General features: G+C 37.3%; 1 protein-coding gene across 2 annotated transcripts in view; it reads right to left on the reverse strand.

Moving 5' to 3' along the window:
* Window positions 1-10,258: 10,258 nt before the first annotated feature.
* RPS6KA5 (ribosomal protein S6 kinase A5) overlaps window positions 10,259-22,282 on the reverse strand; it is a 148,748-nt gene continuing 136,724 nt past the window's right edge. Inside the window, exons 14-17 of one of the 2 annotated variants that reach the window (XM_081048776.1) lie at window positions 20,304-20,495; window positions 16,098-16,257; window positions 14,611-14,774; window positions 10,259-13,273 (exon numbers count right to left, since the gene is read on the reverse strand). In XM_081048776.1, the coding sequence (XP_080904902.1) occupies window positions 13,034-13,273; window positions 14,611-14,774; window positions 16,098-16,257; window positions 20,304-20,495 (756 nt within the window). In that variant the 3' untranslated portion in view covers window positions 10,259-13,033. The remainder of the gene's footprint in view (window positions 13,274-14,610; window positions 14,775-16,097; window positions 16,258-20,303; window positions 20,496-22,282) is intronic. The other variant, XM_081048777.1, reaches the window with a different exon arrangement.

Genomic DNA, 22,282 nt, shown 5'->3' on the forward strand with positions numbered 1-22,282 from the left:
ACGGATGCTGAAACAAAAAAAATCTGGGAGACTCTGAGGGTAGACTTTACTCAAATATCTAAAAGATATATCCAAACCACTCAGTAAAATACTAATTATAAACAAATATTTATCTTCCCAGCCCATTCTTGTTTTAAAACATACATCTAACAATTTGACTACCGATACAAAATACTCGTACTTGTTCATACATTTGAGGTGTGCTTTATTCTAAATACCATAAGAAAGAATTTTCAATAGCTAGTTACTATTAAAAATACCTTCAAAACATTTATATTCAAAATGCATAAAAAGTACTGATCTTATTGCGCTGCAATATGTATTCTTCACAGAGAGATTTTATGTAAAACAATTGGCAGTTTGAAACAACTTTATTTACATTTGCTATAAAAAGCATTTTGAAAATTTCAAAGTCTAATTCATTTTCTTCAATATAGTTCATCTCTGCCAGGAACAAAAGCAAAGATTCATGTGGTATCTCAATTGGTGAATAAAAAGATTTATATATTCGCTCTCATGTTGACAAAACTTTTGGCGTTCAACGAGTCTAAATAGTCTCAGATAAAGATTTTTAACTGTACACAGTGGAGTTAAAGGGACAATATAGCCTCTGATTACTTAGGAAAATGGCAAAGTCACGAGCAGCATGATTTTCTAGAATTTCAATGGTATTATGTTTGAGAAAAAGAAATCTGCTCCAAATGACTTCATGAATAAAGAACACTTCAGTTAAACGCACAAGTGAACCTGCTTCTGAGACAAAGTTAATATAGGTAAGATAAGGAAAGATTTGAGAGAAGCAATCACCCAAGAAAAATGTATGTAAAACAAGAGCCTGGTGGTCCCACTATGACAATGGGGGTAAAAGCAAAGGATTAACCCTTAGAGCGCAGACAAAAGTAATGACAAACTGAATGAGATTATCATTAAAGCACAGGGCACCTTGCTATCTATCCAAACATTACTCTATTATTCAATTTGGGGGCTGGGGGTGTGTGTGTGTGAGGAATGTGACCAAAGGAGGCGCCCTCTCTCTGTTAGGCTGGGATTTTGGTGTTTCCTGCAAGAAACAAATTCATTTTGTCCCCCAGAACTTAATTTCTGTTTGTAAGATAAGATTTTCCAACCATAATATCAATTATGCTTCAAACAGTTTTGCCAAAGAAAAGAGGACTGGGGATGGTATTCTCTGAATAGCAGGGTGTTAGAACTAACTTCCTCAAAATAACTCTATACTTTCTCGCTGGTAGTTCGTGTGTGTGTGTGTGTGTGTGTGTGTGTGTGTGTGTGTGAGAGAGAGAGAGAGAGAGAGAGAGAGAGAGAGAGAGAGAGAGAGAGAGAGAGAAAGAGAGAGAGATAACATTCACATAACATAAAATTCTGCATTTTAAGTGTACAATCCGGTGGTTTTTAGTACATTCACAACATTGTATAATCATTACTACTATTTAATTCCAGAACATTTTCATCACCGCAAAACCTCATCAACCACACCCATTAAGCAGTCACACCCCATTCCCCGCTCCTGTCATCCTCTGGACACACACTAATCTACTTTCTGTCCCTATGGATTTGCCTATTCTGTCCATTTTATGTAAACGTAATCATACAATATGTGACTTTTTGTGTCTGGCTTCATCGACTTTCACGGGGAGTTCTTAAACCATTCCCAAAGGGCTCTAATCCAAGGATTCCAGGCGCTCAAGCTTCTTGACCGTCCCTGAGTGTACCTAGTTCCTACAGAGCTCGTAGAGATGATGGTCTAGTTCTGTGACTGCCTTTGCTCACATAAAAATGGATTATAATTGGAAGTACAAATCATCATCTCTGGAATATGTGAACTTTCAGAAGTGGGAGAGATAACAAAGAACAGAGGAAAAAAATTCTTGATTTGACCATAATGTCTATAAACAGTGACGTGTGCCCAGGTTAGACTTTCTCTTGATAACAGTGACATTTAAGCTATTCTGGAAGACTGGAAACACCAAGGCATTTTTAGTATCTCAAAGCATTAAATAGTGTTTTGCAGCATGTGAAGTGTTTTTTAGGAACTGAGGTTAAAATGAGAAACCACAAGTAGGCTGGTTCTTCACCAGATCTCATGTTGACATTAATAGAATGATTTCAGAGCTAAGTTTGTTCTCCATAAGTTAGTTCTTGGAGTTTTAACTTAGTTGTCATATACTTGCACTCCAAAGAGTAAGTTTTCCAGGTGTCTGTTTTGTCTGCATGACGTAGAAACTAACAGATAGGGAATGACACAAAATATCTTAGCTTTCAAAAGATGGGCCAAGGTTTGATGCACTCTGTGTGAATAAGGTGCAAAGTTTATACAAAGGCTAAAGACATTTGTATAAAATAGAAAGGTGTTGTAATCCAAAAGGTCTTGGTCTCAGCCTGTCCTCTCTCAATCACACATAGGACAAGTCTTTAATTAGTACAAGTATGATACAGAAACCCTTTTTAGCAGCTTTTCTATAAAACAAGTGGCTAAAAGTCCCAACGTGGCAGAGAGATATTATTATTTACTGCTGTGGTACCTGAGTCTCAAACAGTACCTGGCCTGACTAGGAGTTCCAAAAATATCTAGTGTATGAAGGAACACGTGAATAAACCTGGTGCCCTCCCACCTGAACCTGTGACAACCAAGTTGTCAACTGCGTAAAGCCACTGTGGGGAAATAACAACAATGATTAAAATGATTACCACCAGATTTCTGCTTTTGGCAACAACAAAATAGCTTGTGACTGGAACTGAAAACAACTATGAAAGCTAAATAACACCCATCACATCTGTTTATAGGCATCGGGAGCAACCCATGCAGGGGGAACTCAAGGAGCTATAGTGCCTGCAGGAAGGGAGGGAAGCTCCCTAGGGAGAGCCCCACTCATTCAGATTTCTGAGGGCCCTGCAAACTCACGGCGCCCGGGAAATAAATTCCTAGCGCAAAGCAGCAATATTACTTGGTTGGAGACAAAGGTTGGAGTTCAGGCTGCCAAGTAGCTCGGACTGGAGGGGCAAAATCCCAGAGAGAAGGACACCTCAGGGGAGTAAGCCTGAAATGCTGCTCCACTGTCTCCTGGAGGTGTTTGCCAATCCTAAACCACGCGCACAAGGTGAGACCCCAGAAACCCAGCAAGCGGCAGCAGCTGGGAGCTTTTACAGCTCTTGGTGCTGAGGAGACAGTGGTTGGAAGTTGAAGCCACCAAGGTGAAGTGGCCCTGATAAACACCCTGGATTTTCAGTGGAGAACCCAAACAGGTTGTGTGCCAGGAAGAAGGGCAGACAATGAAACCAGCCTTAACAAAGTCTAAAATCAACGTTCAGTAGGTTTACAGGATCTGCCTATACTCAAACTACCTGCAGAAGAAAACATAACTATCTTAGGAGGAAGGTAACACGCAGAGCCTCTACAATCTCTACTACACAATGTACAGTAGTCAGCCAATCTTATGAGGCTAGACCCAAGGAATGAAAACCAAAAGAAAATAACATATATATTGACAACAGAAACAATCAATAGGGAGTAATTCAGGCTTTGGATTTATCAGACAAGAACTTGAAAATTAGTATGTTCAAGAACATTATAGAGAAAACGATTGCGAATTTCAGCAGAGACCTGGAATCTATAAAAAAAGAGTCAATGAACATTTTAGACTTAAAATACAATACGTGAAATTCAAATTCAATTTCATTAGATCCAGCAGAACAGAGGATAAATGAATTAGAAGACAGGTCAGTGAAAACTACACAGATTGAAGTACAGGAAGAAATAAAGATGGAAAACACAGAAAAGATTGTAAAATACATATGCAGAACATGTTGAAGAGGTTTGGAAGAATCCTAGAAAAGAGAAGAGAGAGAATGGATTGGAAAAAATTATTTGAATTATGACTGGGTAACAATTTCCAAAATTGAGGAAGAGCATCTACCAACAGATTCAACAAATTTACTGTCCTTAGGAAAGAGAAAGAAACCACACGTAGGTACATCATAGTCAAATTGTAAAAACCAAAGACAAAGATAAAAATCTTAAAAGTGACAGAAGGAAAAAGACATATGACCTGCAAAGGAGCAACAGGAAGACTGATGGCTGACTTTGCTACAGAAATTAAGGGATGGAGTGATATCTTGAAAGTGCTGAACCTAGAATTTCATCCCCAGCAAAAATATCCTTCAAAATTAAAGGCAATGTTGAATTGTACACTTTGAGTGAATGGCATATGTGAATTTAACTCAGCATAGGTGTTATGAAAGGTAATAAAAACAAAAGAAGTTTTCAAAAAGCAAAAGTCAAGAAAATCCTTTGACAGCAGGCCTGGCACTAAGATAAATACTAAAGAAAGATCTCTAGGCCAAAGGAAGATAATTCCAGATAAAAGTAAGGAAAAGCAGATTGGAATGAAAAATATCATAAAGAGTCAACATGGGTAAATCAGACCGAATACTGATTCTGTAAAGCAGATAGTAGTAGTAATAATAATCAAATGTGTTTTGAGGCTTAAAATCCATATAGAACACAGAGGTAAACCATGTGACAACACGAAAGGAAGGAAGGGGTAAACGGATTTAAACTGAAAAGGTTCTTCAATTGTTGGAAAGCAGCAATGCACCAATTTAAAGTAGACTGTGGTAAGTCAAAGATGCATGTTGTAATTTCTAAGGTTACTGCTAAATGTATTAAAAACTCTCCAACAATTAACATGGTAGGGAAAAAATGAGTAATAGAGAATACTTGGTTTATTCAAAAGAAGAACAGAAAAGGAGAAACAAAGGAACAAAAATAAATGGGACAAATGGAAAACAGAGATGATAGATTTAAAACTAGTAATCAATAATTACATTAACTGTAAATGCACTAGATACTCCAATTAAAAGACAACTCAAAAACCTCAGGCCAAATATTATTAGGTTGTTGCAGTACACATTGTGGTTTTTGCAATTATTTTTAACCTTTTAAACCGCAATTACTTTTGCAACAACCTAATAGCACACTGAATCCACTGATGAAAAGAATAAAATAACATGACCAAATAGGGTTTATTACAGGAATGCAATAGTTGAAAAGCAATTAGTGTAATTTGTCACTGTAAGAGAATAAAGGGAAGAAAACACATGATCATCTCAATAGAGGTAGTAAAGCATTTAACAAAAACTCTCAGAAAACTAGGAGTAAAAAACCCCCACTTAATTTGGTAAATGGTATCTATTAAAAATTTACAGCAAACACCATATTGAAAGGTGAATTACTGAATTCTTATTTTGAGTTCAGGAACAAGTCGAAGAGATCCAATGTCACCACTTCTATCCAACATTTTGCTAGAAGTCCTAGGCTGCTCAATAAGGCAAGAAAAGTAAAATTGGAAAAAGGGGGAAATGAAACTGTCATTATTTACGGAAGAAATGATTATATAAGTGAATTAATACAAAAGAATCTATAGAATTATCACAATTAAAGTGAATTTAGTAAAGTTGTTAGATGCAAAGGCAATTAAAAAATCAGATTTCTTTATACTAACAAAAAAGAATTAGATAATAAAATACAAACATCAAAAATCTAGAAATAAGTCTAATCTCTACATGTAAATCTTAAAACATTGCCGATACAAAGTAAAGAAGACCTAAGTAAACAGAAGGATATACTGTGTTTGTATATCGCTCTGAGACAATATAAATTCTCCTGAAATATACCTATACAAAGATCAGACAATTTAGCTCGCCAACTTTCCACTGTGTAAGCGCACGGTGGAAAGTTCGTGAACTTAATTGTCTGACCTTTTTGTCTATTCAATACAAAACCAATTAAATTCTAATAGATATTCCTTCCTCTACCTCCCACAGGAATACTGGCAAGATGTTTCTAAAATGCATATGGAAATGCAAAGGGTTAAGAATAGCCAAGACTATATGAAAGATCAAAGTTAGAGGTCTTACATTCCCAGATATGAAGCCTTTATAAAAATTGCAACTGCAATGCACTGAGCTTTACAATACCTTGTGGTGGGTCAAGTGAATACTCATATGGAAATAAGTGAACTTTGGCTCCTATCTCACGCTACAAATATCAGTGCTAGACAGATCATAGGCCTAATGTGAATGGTAAGACAATAAAGCTTTTAGAAGAATTTAAAAATATCTTCCTAATCTTGGGGTAAGTTTTATCAAACAGGACACAGAAATCATTAACCATAAAAGGTTGACAAGTTGAATTTCATAACAATTATTACTTTCTGGTCCTTCAAGGAAACCATTTGGAAAATGGAAAAGCAAACCACAGACAAGATATTTATAATAACAGAGTATTCAAAAAAAGTCATACGAATCATATGTAAAGAACTTTTGCAAATCAACAGGAAAAAGACAAGACAACCCCAAAAACATGAACAAGTGACCTGAACGGCGCTGAACAAATGAGAATATCCAAATGGCTAATAAAGATATTAAAAAGTGTTCCACACGTCATTACTTCTCAGAGAAATGCACATTAAAACCACAATAAAATATAAGCTTACCAAAATGGCTAAACCCACAATGAAACACACCCTTCCCAAAATGGTTAAAACTAATAAGGCAGATGGTACCAAGTATTGATGAGGACGTAGAGTAACTGGAACTCTCACACATTGTGGTGGGAGTGTAAACTGGTACAACCACTGTTGGAAACTATTCGGCGATATCTTCTACAACCTAAATATACATCCATCCTATAACTTAGTTTCATTCTTATGTATAAACCCAAGAGAAATGAGTGCACATGTCCACTAAAAGATATATACAGGAATGCTCATGGCAGCTTTACACAGAAAAGCTAAAAACTTCAACAACTCAAATGCTCATCCACAGTAGAATGGACAGGTTGTGATATACTCATCTGACAGAATACGACAGTTACGAAACAGAGCAGATTGCTGGCAACCATGAAGATGAATTTCCCAGATATAATGACAATCAACTAGAACCAGACACAACAGACTACAGACTGTATGATCCCATTTACAGAAAAGGTCAAGAACAGACAAAACTCATCAGTGGTGACAGAAGTCAGCATGATGGGGATGTCAGAGTATGGACTGGAGCCTCAGTTTGATCTAGATGGCGTTTACACACATGGGCGCATACAAATGTAAAAATTTACTGAGCTGGGCACTTAAGATCTGGGCACTTTACATGCTACATACTACAATACAAGTTTTAAAAAACATGATCACTATATGTAGTCTTCGTGCTCCATTTGGACTCGTCCCTTTGGCCATAGGATAGGAGTGGTCTGGGCAGAAGGCAGCAGGAATAGTTCAGGAGAGGGAAGGGAAATAGAGGAGAAAGTTATCACAAGGGCCTCCTAGAAGACAACGACTGCCTTACAAAGCACACATAAACATGTTAAATAAATTAATTTATCCACATAGTAGATACAATTTTTAAAAGAGATTTGTCTGTACGGACTTTGAAATAGCACTTTTGTAAAGGAGCCCTATGTTTGTGTCTCAGAGTTGTAAGGTGCTCACTTTTTCACACAGTATCATTACCTCCTTATTCCTGCGTAATTTTCATCCCCAATTTTTCCCTTGTCTGCCCCAATGGAGTCATTTCTCTGACCTTAATTACAACCTATAAACATTAGTCAGTACATGGAGAAGTAGTGAGTGAGATTTCAGTGTAGGGATGCATTCATGTGTGAGGTCGGATAACTGGAAAACAGAAAAAGCAATGCATGAAAAAGTATGACTTTTCTGCAGCTAATGAAGACAGCACACAGGGCAATGGATGGAAAAGACATATGTTTGAACTGTGGCTTGACTATACTTTGAACTGTCCATGTAGAACAGAACAAAAACAATGTTTTTCATCTTTTTTATCTTCCATTGATTGATTTTCTAGTAAGACAAATTCCAATCTTTATGTAAAGCTGTGGAAGAATTTACATAGTTACACAGATTATTGCACCTTAGAGTATTGTCAATACCTAAGGATGAATGCCATTTTAGACAAGCATACCAGCTATACGTTAAAATGCCAGTCTTTTAAAAATTCCTCTCAGTGTGTATATATGTGGTTTTCTCTTCTTTATAAAAATTCACGCCAGTAAACTTTGGAGGGATAGTTTTCAAAATCGTACTACTAAAACATTAACTTTATATGTAATGTAGCACCTTTATATTTCCTTTTAGATTCATCAAAAGAATGAGAATTATTTTACATTTGATCTCCCCTTTTACCAGTATTTATAATTTGAGCAACTAGAATAGCACTATAGTACCTAAAATAAACTGTTATGAGTAATCAGATGTCTACCACAGCAACAGGTCTTTAATGAAGAGAATGATCACATATCCATTCCAACAAAACAGTGCATATCTTACATAACTACCTCTTATAAAGTTAAAAATGAAACTGCAGTTAAGAGTGTCAAGTTCCTTGACCTTACTGGATTTTTCAAACAAAGGAAACAACAGAAACAATGATGTTTCAATCCATCTACAAGCAGAAATACCAGAGAATAAATCTATACTATTTTGTTTCTACCACTGGAATTTCCTTTTCTAAGTCGTGACATTTTGGGGGTTCTGTTTTCTTCTTTTTTTTAACATAGGAGGACATTCAAACATAAGTGAAAAGATAAAAACTGCTCAATATAGAAAGGAACAAGAATAAAAGTAGAATTTTTTGTTTTTAGCTAAGAGACAAATTTTATAAAACTGTACAAATGATAAATGTAATGCAATGGAAAAGAATAATGTGAACAACATAATGCTAAGTATTATCCCAGTATCCTATGCTCTGGAGAACAGCTCTGTAGTAAATACTAACTCAACCTATCTGAAGTAGTCAACTCCTTAGAATAACCTAAACAGCACTCTAACTAGAAAAATATTACAAAATGTGCCTCCACCTATTCTAGCGGAAATACTGCAGGAAAATTAAGCCTGATCAATAACTCCGAAGAATCCTGCCTTTTAACCCAAGTCTCCTAAATGCAAACTATCAAGCGTTTACCATGCGATCACAAGTAATAACGGAAAGGAAATGACTGGCCAGCAACAGGACCTACTCCTATGAAGAGGCCAAGGAGGATATATTTGGGAGTCACTTTAGCTTTTTACTCCTTTTCTGTCTCATAGAAGCAAAATATAAAATATTGGCACCTGCTTAATCCACAGATTCATGAACTAAAAGGAGGATGACTGCCCTGGGGAAGAGAAACACCGATTACTTAATCACATAACGGGGAGCTGGGCATACAAAGAAAATATTTTGAAAGCCGAAAAGTAAGAAATGCTGCAGATGAGGAATGAAATGAGACTAACCAAATGTCCTGAAGCTGAAAATTGTTGCCCCCTTGAACACACATGTTTTTCCTTATATAGACAAAATTTAAATAACTACTCTTAAGGAAAATGTTCTAAGGAATGTCACAAATTGGAGTGAAGTCACCTAACAAGACAGAATAAAACCTCTATGTTGCTGTAGCAGCTACGTCCTCTGGGTAGGTTATACTTACAATAATTGATGCATAATTGCTTTGTCATCTCAGTGATTACTTTTCCATTCTTTGAGTTTTATAATCACATTTAAATTCCGAATTTCATTAGAGACTGCAACATTCATTTTAGTGCTAAATAAAGGTATCAAATGAAGATGGACACTCACGGGGGGGTTATGAGTAATCAAAAGTCAGAAACTGGGGTGTTCACAGTATAAGGCATTTGAGGGGCCAAATAATATACTTTAAGATATTTCATTACAATAATTCATCTACAAGAAAATTATTTTGATATACTATAAGCGGCGTATCAGAATTTAACCTTTTTACTTAGATCTCAAAGAACATTAGATAACACAAATACCCAAATCATGTTATTATTGGTCATTGGGAGAACATGCAAAACAATCAAGTGGTCTAAGACACATACAGGGCCAATAATTCAGAAATTTTTCACTATTTTGAGGGAGCCTGATTTACTAAATGTGACAATAACTGGTGTTTGAAATGGGGGCAAGGTGGACAAGCAGGCAATAAATTATGTATTTTTATAAAGTATTTGAAACATATCTAAAAAATAAAATGAGGTACAAAGGAATTCCCTATTTAAAAAAGTAGTCGCTGTTATTCTAGCAGATTTCTTTAAAATAACTTACCTTATATTTAAAATGTCACCTTTTATACAGTTATTGAAGAAATCAGCAGAAACGTAAAAAAATTAAAAGGCAGTTTTCCATGGATAAATGAATCTCCAACTTCAAGACAAACAAGCATGTTGAAATTAACGCGAGACTTGATTTTCTGTTCCAATGGTTCAGTGATTTATTATTTTACGGAGGTTTAGAAGAATTAATGAATTTCAAAATAGCTAATTTAACTCACTCATCCATAGGATCTGGCACAGTAATTAGAAGAAACTGGTCTTTTAAAATTTCTTTCCTGTATTTCCTTTCTTTTCTTAATCTTGTCTCTCAATCAGCCATATGTAGTTATAAAATAGATGATATTAGTCGGGATTTATGATGCTATGAAAACAACATAGAATAAAATCAATAAGGGAAGAAGGGAAGGGGTGATTGGGCTCTATTTCCAAAATTGTTATAAAGAGAATGTATGTGTATTTTTTTCCTTAGATCTACTTCTATTTCACTCCTGAAACCAAAAGAGCCCTTTAATTTAACATTTTCATATGAAGTACTGTTTGATTTACTTTTGATATGACAAAATGAAAACTCTGTGGATTTTAAAGTGCATTTCACTATACCCAAACAGCCTGCACACAACTTAACTGCTATAAACTAGCATCAGATGCTGTCTTTTCTGGTATAGAAGACACTTGACAAAAGGGCAGTACTCAGTGTTTTCCAGCTTTTCTCAAAAGCCCAACCTAGAATATTCAGGGAGGCGCGTAAGTTGATGTCTCAGACTTCTCTTTCCTTTCTCTTAATCTACCTTTCGTTTTACCCATTTCATTTTCTGTCATGTCCTCCAGATGAGAAGGCAAGGAAAATAAATGACAATGAAACCCATTGATTTCCAATCTTCACAATGAGTCAATTACATCATCAATCACTAGGGCACACTGACCATTTTTCTGGATTCCTTTCCATTACCAACACAGCCCTTCTAGTTTACAATTAGTATTTTCCAACAGGATGCAGTTTTAAAAATGACTCGAGCTAACTCACACATTTTCAAGTATAGTCAACATAACTATAGATATAAATGGACATTTTCTTAATTACTATAAATCTGTGCATGATGGAATCACATTTTGTGAATTAGCTATATATAGTTTAGTAATACTTCATGTAAGATATCCTATCATTACGAGGAGCGACTGAAAAAGCTAGGAGTACAACTGACTCAGAATTATGTAGCCATTTGGGCCACTGAAAAGTATAAAAAATTATTTCCAATAACCATTCTGGACAAAAATGGGAACAGGATAAAACAATATTTTGAAAATATTTTAATATTTGCCATTTTTGTTGCCTGTGCTATTAATATATACATTTATTTAGTAATAAATATACTACTATTACATAGAGTGCAATATTTTTAGTATTCATAACTGGCTGAAATTAATGCTGCTATTATCTCAAGAAAGGAATAAATAAATATCATGCCCAAGTTCCAAATCAATGTGCTAGAGTTATCATTAACAAAAACTATAAAATGAACATTTGGGCATTATTTTTAAAGCATGATTCCTGTAAACAAATATCACCTTTCTCAGTCCTGACATTTCATGTGATGGCTTTAAAAGAACGTAATATACGAATCCTACCACTCCTTTTTTTTGCATAGGGAATGAATTAATCATATTTTAAAATGCAGCAATCTTTCAGTAAAATGACTTCATCACATAGCACTTGTTTTCTGTATGAATTCAGAACTTTTGAGCAATAAAAGTGCTCTGTATAAGTTTATAAAATAGGCTTTCTGGATTTAAAATTTAACAGAAAAATTTCAAAACAAGTTATAGTTATGATTCTAAAATATTATGTACATAATATCTGGCTACAGGAGGAAATGCCTCACTGCAGCACAACACAGTGTACAAATATGAAGCACAGTGTTTAAAAGAATTTCCCTTTAGGTTTTCCTCACATTGGAACCTAAGTGGCTCAAGATGACGTTTATACCACACGGCCCATTCTCTTTGTTGCAAACCAAGTAGGAGGGGGATGTGAGGACAAATTTAAAATACATAATGGAAAAAATGGAAAAAATACAGTACATATACTTTAAACAGTGCACTTTATAAAACAGTTTGCTTTATTCATATTCTTTTATAAAGTGCAATATTACTTAAAACAGACACCTGTACCTTAATGTTTTGCAGTAACCATTAGAACAAATTGCCAGGAAAGAGCAGTGCAAAACTAAAAACATATGTAGCTTAGCATGCATCTCAGGTGGGTCCCAAATATAGAGCCTGGGACTGTAAGTTCTGACATCTTTTACGTTTTACAAAAAGATTCATAATAACAGGTTATCACCATGTAACCATAAAATAAAAACAATAAGTTAAAATCCTCTCTCAAGAAGTAAGTATATGCCACACATAAAATTCACTACAGAATCTTTTTGAAAACAGACATTTTTCTCTGATAAGTCACTGTTCAAAGAGTGCAAATCTCTTAAAAATCCACAAGGCGAAGCAAAAGGTGTCATCATCGCAGGAGTAACTCTTGCGGGCAGACAGCTGCCAAACCTGTGACTCATTCTGTGCACAGTTCAAATCTACCCAGTCTCTGATTACACTTGTAGGTGCCTTTGCTCTTTCAAGAATAGTCCTGCTGGCATCACGATAGGTCGCTACACAGTATAACATGTGCTTTATTCACAGTAACATTCTCTGTCCAGTGTTTATGGACAAGGATAACCAATTGGGCTTTCCTGAAAAAATTCCCTAAGAGGCAGATTCCAATGAGACCAATGGGACACTTTTTTTTTTTAAAAGCACAAAACCTCGCCTCAGGCATACGCTGAGGGGACTAAAGGTGCAAAGGATCACGGGTGACATTCCTACCATTCCTGTGCTGTTCAGTCTGAGAACTGGAAGAGGGTCTCTGGGTTATTACTGTCAGCAGGATTGCTTGGCTGCAGGGTCTTTGTGGGCGTCGTTTTACCGTGCGAGTGAGAGGAAGAAGAATGAGAACTCTCGCTGGAGCTGCTGCGCGTCTCGGTGCTGGTGCTGGTCTTTTTCATTTTCCTTCTCTTGGCCAAAGGAGCCTTATCGACATTCTGAAGGCAAAACCCCTCTCTCTTGTATTTGTTAAAGGCCTATGGGAGAAAAAAAAGGGGACCCCCGGTGAAGGTAAAAAGACTCAAGTGTTCAGTCACAGCAGAAGACACCCTGAAGTTGGCAACCACAGCTCCAAGCTGTGTGGGGAACCAAGTCCTAAAAACCGTTATATCCAAACCCCTTGGCAGGGTACAGAGGTTAGTGGGAAAGATGTCTCAGGTTCTGTGTAAATCAAACCAGCCAGGCTGTCCAGGAGTCACAGTTCTAATACATCTTTTGAAGTAGTGCTACCTCTCAATAAAAAAACATTGACTGACTGGAAATTCCTAAAGACTATACAAATCTAATACCCTCCAACCCCCCACCACCACGCCCCCCCCATTACTTTACTAGTTCTGTGTCTGAAATGTAAAATTCGGACCACAAAGTCCCAACATAGAGCAGTCTCAATCCATTATGGGCCCCTGCTCTCCACACCCGCGTCAGCGCAATTTGGGTGTTATCTGGGCCACTTCATATAGAGAAGATCAGCTCTCCAAACCTCGGGCGGGCTTTCTCCTCACAGCGCCTGTCTGTGCTTAGACTCAAACTTAGGCATCGCTGAGGTTGCCCCTGACAACCTTGCATCATGTATCACGGAGAAGATTTGGCTCATCTGCTACAAATTCTTGCAGTTAACCTCTTCACACCTCACCAGATCCTGGTTCATTAATTTTTTAATCCATTTCCGCAGCTGAAGAGGAAAAGCTATCCCTTCTCCTTTCTTAAGATAATCCTTTCAGAGGTAATTTTATTTCTCCCTAACCTATCTACTCCTTAGATAATTACCTTAATGTATTTGCATCTGCTTGGTACAAATGTGCAAAATCCACAGTTACTGCTATGTAGTCTCGGCCTTTCACATACACAATCTATACTTAATGCCAAGTAATGTACTTCTTATCTCTCACGGTCTCTAGAATATATTAGGCACAAAATGGTTGTTGAATAAACAGACTTTCACATGTCAAAATCCCTAATGTTTATTTGTAGTTTTTAAAGAAAATGATTTAGCTTGAGAGCAAAGTTCTAACATTATGTACATTATTTGCATTACCTACAGAAGATCCTCAACTATTCAAACATCAGACCCCATCTCTCAAACTCATTCTAAAGGTCAAACAGGTATATTGTGGGTGAGCAGTGACTCTGGTCCCCCATGCACTTTCTGCTTATAACTGTGCTTGTATCATGAAGGGATTTATAAAAACATAGCAAAAATTAAAAGCACACATTATTATAAATGTATTACTAAGAGTGTGTCTCTGAGTTGTAGAGTAAGAACGGCTGCTGCCTTTTCAAACAGCCCTACATGCGCAGAACACCAGGGTCTTACGTGGAAGGTGGCTTTCACGCAGGTGTGTACAGCAGCTCCTGAAGATCCCAGGATATCGGGAGTCATGAGGGGATTTGAGGATAGCTGACTGCCATCCTGAAGCCATTCATTGTACCTCAAGCCGGACATTTTAAGCCTTTTATTTGGGTCAACTGTGAGAAGTCCTGTGGGAATAAATAGTTTTATTTTATGATTTGTCGTTTCAAACATAGTTTAAAACCAACTTCAGACATAAATCCCAATTATGTTCACATGACATGATGATTTCTATAAGGCGTCAACCTCCTACAAAAACAGTTACCTTTTCATATGCAGTTAAACCCCCTAGTGAATACTGGATGCTATAGGCTAACTGACTTTTCAATCAGGAGAAAAGAACCGCCCTAAACAAAGACTCCCACTGGTGACTGGGTAAACTTCCAATGAAGAGAGAGTACCTAGATCTACTTTGTTCACATCCAAGCACCCTCTACAGGTCAGGGAAGGTAGTAAGGCATGAGAGAAATGGAGACAGAGACTCACAGAGAAGCTATGAGGAGATATATAGATAAAACCCAGTTATTGTACCACTAGGAGATAGGGGCAGTAGCAAAACCCACACACACAGAGTGTCTGTGGGCCCAGGGGATGGGCTCAGCCTAGGGAGTGTGGGTGCCTGGAAAGCTTCCAGAAGATGAGTCTGGGGGATCGAGGGGGCGGGCCCCGGGGATTAAGAAGGGCACGTGCACAGGCGGTCAGGAATCCCAGAGCTCGCACTTGTGAGGAGTCAAGTGCCTGCAATGGCAGAGCGAGGGGGGCACGGTGCAGACAGAAGCAGGCAGGGCCGGTCACGAAGGCCTCTGAGGTCTGACACTACAGAGCTGGGCCTGGAGCTAGCTGATTGTCTGCAGGATTTCAAGAGGAGAGAGGCGTGATCACATTGGGGTATTAGGAAGGGCACTCTGCCGATTCATGACAGCGAGGTGAAGTCAGAGGAAGTGAGAAAAGTTGAAAGGCTGTTATAACATGTCAGAAGAGCAATGATGACAAGAACTAAGGTGGTGGCCATGTGACCGGTGAGGGGGACAGCTAGGAGGGACGCTGAACCAGCAGGACAGAGGGACGGGCTGTGGAAGGCGAAGACGTCGGAGGGTGAGCATGGTGCCTGGCTTTCTCTTTGGTGACCTGGCTTCTTGGCAGTGCAAAGGAGGGAGATGGGAGCAGGCACATGTTTGGGGGGTAAGGAGAGGGAAAAAGCACAGGTGTGTTACGGAGGTGTGAGCTTGGGAGGCTCTCGGATGCAAGTGCTAATTCATGTGCTGACTGTGGGTACCATCACTGAGGGAGGGCATTCCAATAAGAAGAAAAGAGGGCTCAGCAGAGGAGCCGGGAGACCTTTTAGAACACATGTGGATTCCTTGAGTAATTAAACAAACATGCGTAATACGCATGATTCCACTTCAATCACTGCACATCACACTAAATGCAAAATTTCATTAGATTCTTACCTTGGATCAAATCTTTAGCCTCTTGAGATACATTCTTCCAGGCTTCTCCTTCGAAGGAGAAATCTCCCTTTTTAATTTTCTTCATGATTTCCACTGCACTGGTACATGTCAAACTTTTGTCATGAGATTGGAATGGAACTTGCCCTGACAACATGGTATACTATGGAGGGGAAAAGAAGGGAACAAATCATAATGTTTTCATTCATACTATTGAGGAAAAAAGCATAAAACATGTCACTGAATGTTTCATCAGCATAATTTACCAAATATTACAATTAGCATTACTGTGTTTAAAAGGTTACATGACTACAATCACTAAAAAAACCAATACATTTCAAAGACCTGTAAATAAAGAGAAACGGCTTATTATGACATGAAGATCTAAAACCATTTTTATAAACCTATTCAGAACAAAAAGAATACAGAATGGAGGGGATCTGCCTTCAGAATTTGTATCCAATTCCACACATTCTTTCCCTAGGACATTAACAATGGATAAGAACTTTTAAAACACCATATTTAGGCCTTCTTTATTTTGTTTGTAATCATCCCCATTTTATTTTTCTCATTGTTGTGTTAAATATAATGAATTCTCTACAGTAACCTTATTTCATTGTAGCCATGTGTTGGAAAATTTATGTTTAAGGTTTCTGCCATTTAAAATTCAACAGAAAAACCAAAAAGCTAAGGCTTGTCCTTGCAGCAGAGATTGGATTTTTGAAAAGTGATTCTTTAAACTTTTTGGAGGGTTTTCTCTCAGCTTGCTGAGACTTACAGCCTTGCAGAGGTCGGGGGGGGGGGGGTGTAACTGGTGGCGGCTGGCTGGCATTCAGGACGTAACCGCGTCTGTGCACAGCCAGAGAGCTGCTGGTGACAGCGAGCAGGTAACCCAGGGGGAAGCCCTCACCAGACAGGCACCAACCACGCTGGCACCTTGATCTTGGGCTTTCGCCCTCCACCACTGTGAAAAAATGCAGTTCTGTTGTTGAAGCCACCCTGTCTGTGGTACTTTGTTATGGCGGCCTGAGCAGCCTAAGACTGTGTGAGCTCTGTGGTGATTCAAGTCCTGGATGTTTCCGACGGGATCACACATCCCTGAGGTAGACTGGGTCGTAATCAAAGCCCCATGATACTGCGTGATGCATCTTCCTGAGGAATTTTTGTTCAGTGGGGGTAATATAAATCACTTTCATATTAAAATATCCACAGTCATGTCTACTGGATACAACATGCAAAAGGGCCATATATTTCTAAGGCAAATCAGGAGACTCTGAATAAATTTTGTGCTTGTTCTGCGATGACTCAGGCTTTGTATCTAGAACCCTCTAGAGATATGCATTCTTTCAAGTGGAAACGTTTGCAAAGCACTCTTTTTATTTTGACGGTTTAATGCAGGTGTTAACTTTTTCGTTTGTATTTCATTATGTATCTCTAAAAGGCAAGGGTTTTTAAAAACCACAACCACAACACCATGACCATACCTAAAAAAAAAATTAGCTGTAATTCCTTTCTGCCATTCAATACCCGATCAATATTCAAATTCCCCAACTGCATTATACACCCGGTATGTTATAATTACATCTGTATGACTTAGATTTAGCTTGAATTGAATAAATATAATTGAAATTAAAAGTTCCTTGAATCGTAATTCAAGTAGGATGCAAACATTGTTTCTTAAGTGTCTTTTAATCAACAGGTTCCCATGTTATTTTCTTCTTACTAATTTATTTGCTGGAGAAACTGAGTTGTCTGTCCTGTAAGACCTCATATAGTCTGGATATTGTGACTGTACTCCTGTAGCATCATTTAACCTGTTCCTCGTCCTGTTTTTCTTAAAAGCTTGACAGTGAGATCTAGAGAGGAGCACGGCTTCCATCCATGCCACCGCACAAAGTTATTTCCATAGAGATAGCATTTGGAAGCTCTAAAATACTTGTCTCATGTCTAAGAGTCTTTTAAAATGTATGATGGTTTAAATGGCCTATATTGGCCTATGTTTAAAGCAAGGGCTCTTTTATAAGGGGTAATCTTACAATATTACAAAAAATGAAGGCTCTTTTTTAGTTAGACATATTTTTCAGGAGAGTGCTACTAATGAAAACGTAATCAGTTTAAGTTCTTAAATAAAACTCTCAAATCTACAGAAGTCAGTTGTTTATTTTTATTTAAAAAATCTTGTTCATTAATATGTAATTTCAGTTTGCAAATTGATGACTTAAAATTACTGAAATGAAAACTATATAAAGCAAAGAAGAAAAAAAAGGAATCATCCTGCAGGGACACCTGGCTAACCATTGGGGAAAAACAAACCGAAATAAATCCCAGATGGAGTGCAGATTAAAGTATAAAACTAAAATATATTTCTAGAGGAAAATTTAGGAGTCTATTTATATAACCTTGAGTTGGGGTAAGGGTAGAGTGACAATCTGACGTTAAAGCCAGATACCATAAAGGAACAGACTGACATATCTTACTATATAGAAATAAGTCGGACAGAAAAAGTCGAGAACCATATGACTTCACTCATATGTGGGATATAAAACTGAAAACAACAAAGGAACAAGACAAACAAATAAAGACACAAAAACTCATAGACACAGATAACAGTTTAGTGGTTACCAGAAGGTAAAGGTGGGGGATGGCAAAAGAGGGTAAAGGGGTCTAATATACAGTGATGGAAGGAGAAGTGACTTTTGATGGTTAGCACACAATGTGATACATAGATAATATATTGTAGACTTGTACATTGAAACCTATATGATTTTACTAACCATTGTCACCCCAATAAATTTAATTATAAGAATAAAAACATTTTTTCTATTTAAACCCTTTTAAAAACAAAAATTAAAATACCATGCTACTATAAACAAATTTTTCAAATGACAAACCAGAAAAAATCAGTTCCAATATTAACGACAGACAAAGGATTAAAATCTTTAACAGAGTTTTAAAATTCAGTAAGAAAAAATTTCCTACAGGAAATTGGGCAAAGCTCATAAACAGCAATTTATAAAAGAAAAAAATACAAATGTCCAAATACATGAAGATACTCAGGCTGAATAGCCATCAAAGAAATGCGGGAGAATGATAACATCAGCAGGATATAACTTAAGATTGAAATTGACGGCACTCAGTGTATTTGCATACAGTTCATGAGAACATGATATGCTAAGCCTTCTGGAAAGAAATCTAGGCAGATAGGTCAAAATAAAGATGAGTATACCTTTCTCCTAGAAATCTATTCTAAAGTAATAACGAGACAAACGCAAACTCTTATATAAAAGATAGTAATTTGTGTAGTTTAAAATTGGTGAAAAACTGGAAAATGCTAACTGCTCATTAGTAAAGAAGTGGTTAAATAAACTTTGGAGGCTCAACCTACATGTATAATATCATCTCATTTATTAAAAATATATATGCATGTATATAGAGAAACCTACACAAAGATATAAAGCATATAAAACGTGGTGGGGCAGGGCAGTCAGAGGGAACGCGAGCCTGCATCGCATCCTCTCCGTATGACAAGATTACAAGTGCTTCCGTTTTGCTCCTTGTATCTTTCTGTAGTGTTTGAAAATTTCTCCCTAAGATCACGCATTACAAATTATATGCTGAAAAAATGTCAAGCTATTTTGAGAAAAGACATGCCGAGATGTTTCTAGCTCAATGTTCTGTTTCTGATCACGGCAACAAAGGGTATTTTGTGAAAAGCATGCTTACCATGATTACTGTAAGTTACTATAATACTTCTAGTTTTATCTATTAGTTAATTTATCCTAAATGATATTCTTTAATCACATTTTAGTCTGAAAACCTCAAAGAATATGTTTTCTAATGTTTTTTTCCATTGAGTCACTTTGCTACTTTTACATTATATCTATTATGAATCTTTTGAGACTATATTACTGATTCTTAAAAAAATACACACACACACACACACACACACACATATAACTCTTCTATTCACATAAAATACAGCTGGCTTAAGTATTTCAAAATAAACTAAAATCAAAATTCCTACATTTTCTCCAATGTAAATTTTAAGAAAGGAACATAGTTTTCTGTCAGGGCTGCAACTGGTTGCACATTAAAGAAGCCAGTGTCCCACTTTTTTTCATGAATGTAAGAAAAACAGCCAAGAGCGAGGCAGGTCCAGATGACATCCGAGAACTGAGTACGTTTAACGACTCTGCTGAAACGACTCACCAGAATGACACCCAAACTCCAGAGGTCACAGGACTCATCGTAGCCATTATGGTTCAGGAGCTCGGGGGCCGCGTAATGAAGAGTGAAGCACGGCGTCTTGAGAGGCTGATTATCGGGCGGCTTTAGGCGTGCAAACCCAAAATCAATTACTTTAATTTCCAAATTGTCATTTTCGTCAGTGAACAATAAATTCTGCAAGATACAAACACTGGAATTAGTCTCTCATTAAAATGTCATGGCCCTTGGTGATGCCATTGGTGTAAAGTATCTATATATTGATACAGGGCTGTCTGACCGGGAGGGGATGGGTGCTGGACGTCAGTGTACTGCTGCTGTACGCTGCTTTATACTTTTTTGTATTAGTTCAATTTTACAACGTTATGTGAAACATTTTTCGACTGCACCATGCCTCGTGTGATGTCAGAGCCTTTGTCTATGCTCTTCCGGAACTCGGACTGTGTTCGTCTTGTTTCCTCCACCAACCTCCTTCCAAGCTGGCTCAGGTTCGCTGTTCCTCATTTAGAGACACCATCCGTAGCCCGCCACCGACCTGCAGTTAGGACTTTTTATACTTTCTCCTAGCATCACCTCTGCATTATCAGTTCAATGTCTTCATCCCCATCAGACCATAATTCCATCAGGGTAGGGACTGTGTGTCAACCTTATGTATGATTCTATCCCGAGGGCCTGGCACAGTCACATAGTAGGTGCTTTGATAAATATTTGTCCATTGAATGAAGTCATCAATAAAATAGTTATATAAGATCTAGTAGAGCCTATTGAAGAAGACACGGTGGAGAAATACATTACGTTTCAGAACTATTTTCTCCAAAACAGTTAATACTTAAACATTTTTGATACTTATGGGTATTATCCCTCAATTATTCTGAAAACATTGTTATTTTGAATTATTCATCCACCAAGATTTCGCTGTACTACCTTTTGTATTTATTACATCCTTAATAAATGCTAATTTTATTGATGCACACATCATTTTTATTAGTACATCAAGCTAGTACTCACAGTAAGTCAATCTGACTATGTCTTTAGACATTCTAACAAAATCTGTTACGCCTTTAATGTTCTTTAAGTCATTTCCCAGCTCTGCAACATCATTTGTTTTGTCAATAGTATTCTAACTGAAATAAAAGACATCATAGAAGGCTTCATTGGTACAAAGAAGAAAAATCTAAGCCATTCAAGAGTTAAAAACAAGTAAAGTGGCAGGAAAGAAAAGCAAAACAACTACCTGAAAAGAACTTAAAATTTTTCTATCATACAATACTTAATCCTGAATTTGTGATGGAATTAAGAGGTGTATATAAGTAAATGTAAGGCTTCACCAAACTGAGGTCGCAGGTGGGGTTCACGGACATGTACCTGGCCTGGGAGGTGTCGCTCAGCAAACGACCTCTGAGCTCGTGCACGGGGTAGGCACTGTGCCACACGCAGGGTAGCGAGGGAGGTACACCTGGTCCCTTCGTCATGGAGCCTACTCACTCTGGAAATGACTTCAGCTGATTCTATATGAAGACTATGCAATGGACTTTTGACCTTAGACCTTGAAGTGGAAGGGATGTGACATCCCTTCTCCAGTCCTCTCCCAACTCTAAGTGGAGCTGGGTGTCAATGGTCAGGAATGGTGGGGAGTGACCAATCTCCTTTTATCCTCATTTCAAGTTCTGTCTGAAAATAATTTGGGATATTTTTTATTAATCTTTCAAGAGCAAGGGGACCAGTTTGAAAAATACAAAACAGCCTACTAAGAATGTCAGCCAGCTTCTAAGCTTTTCTGATTCTCACCTAGAATTCAGGATTTTGCCCAAACAAATGCCACATAAATATCTACCAAAAGATACATAAGTGGGTCTTACAATGCTACATCATCGGGAAAGGTATTACATTTTTAGTTTGGAAATAACATACTCTGCCATTTAAAAGTCAAGGTGAAACTATTTTACTATGAAAATGTTAGCACA

The sequence above is a fragment of the Rhinolophus hipposideros genome (assembly GCF_964194185.1).
Source record: "Rhinolophus hipposideros genome assembly, chromosome: 5".
NCBI classification, from domain to species: domain Eukaryota; kingdom Metazoa; phylum Chordata; class Mammalia; order Chiroptera; family Rhinolophidae; genus Rhinolophus; species Rhinolophus hipposideros.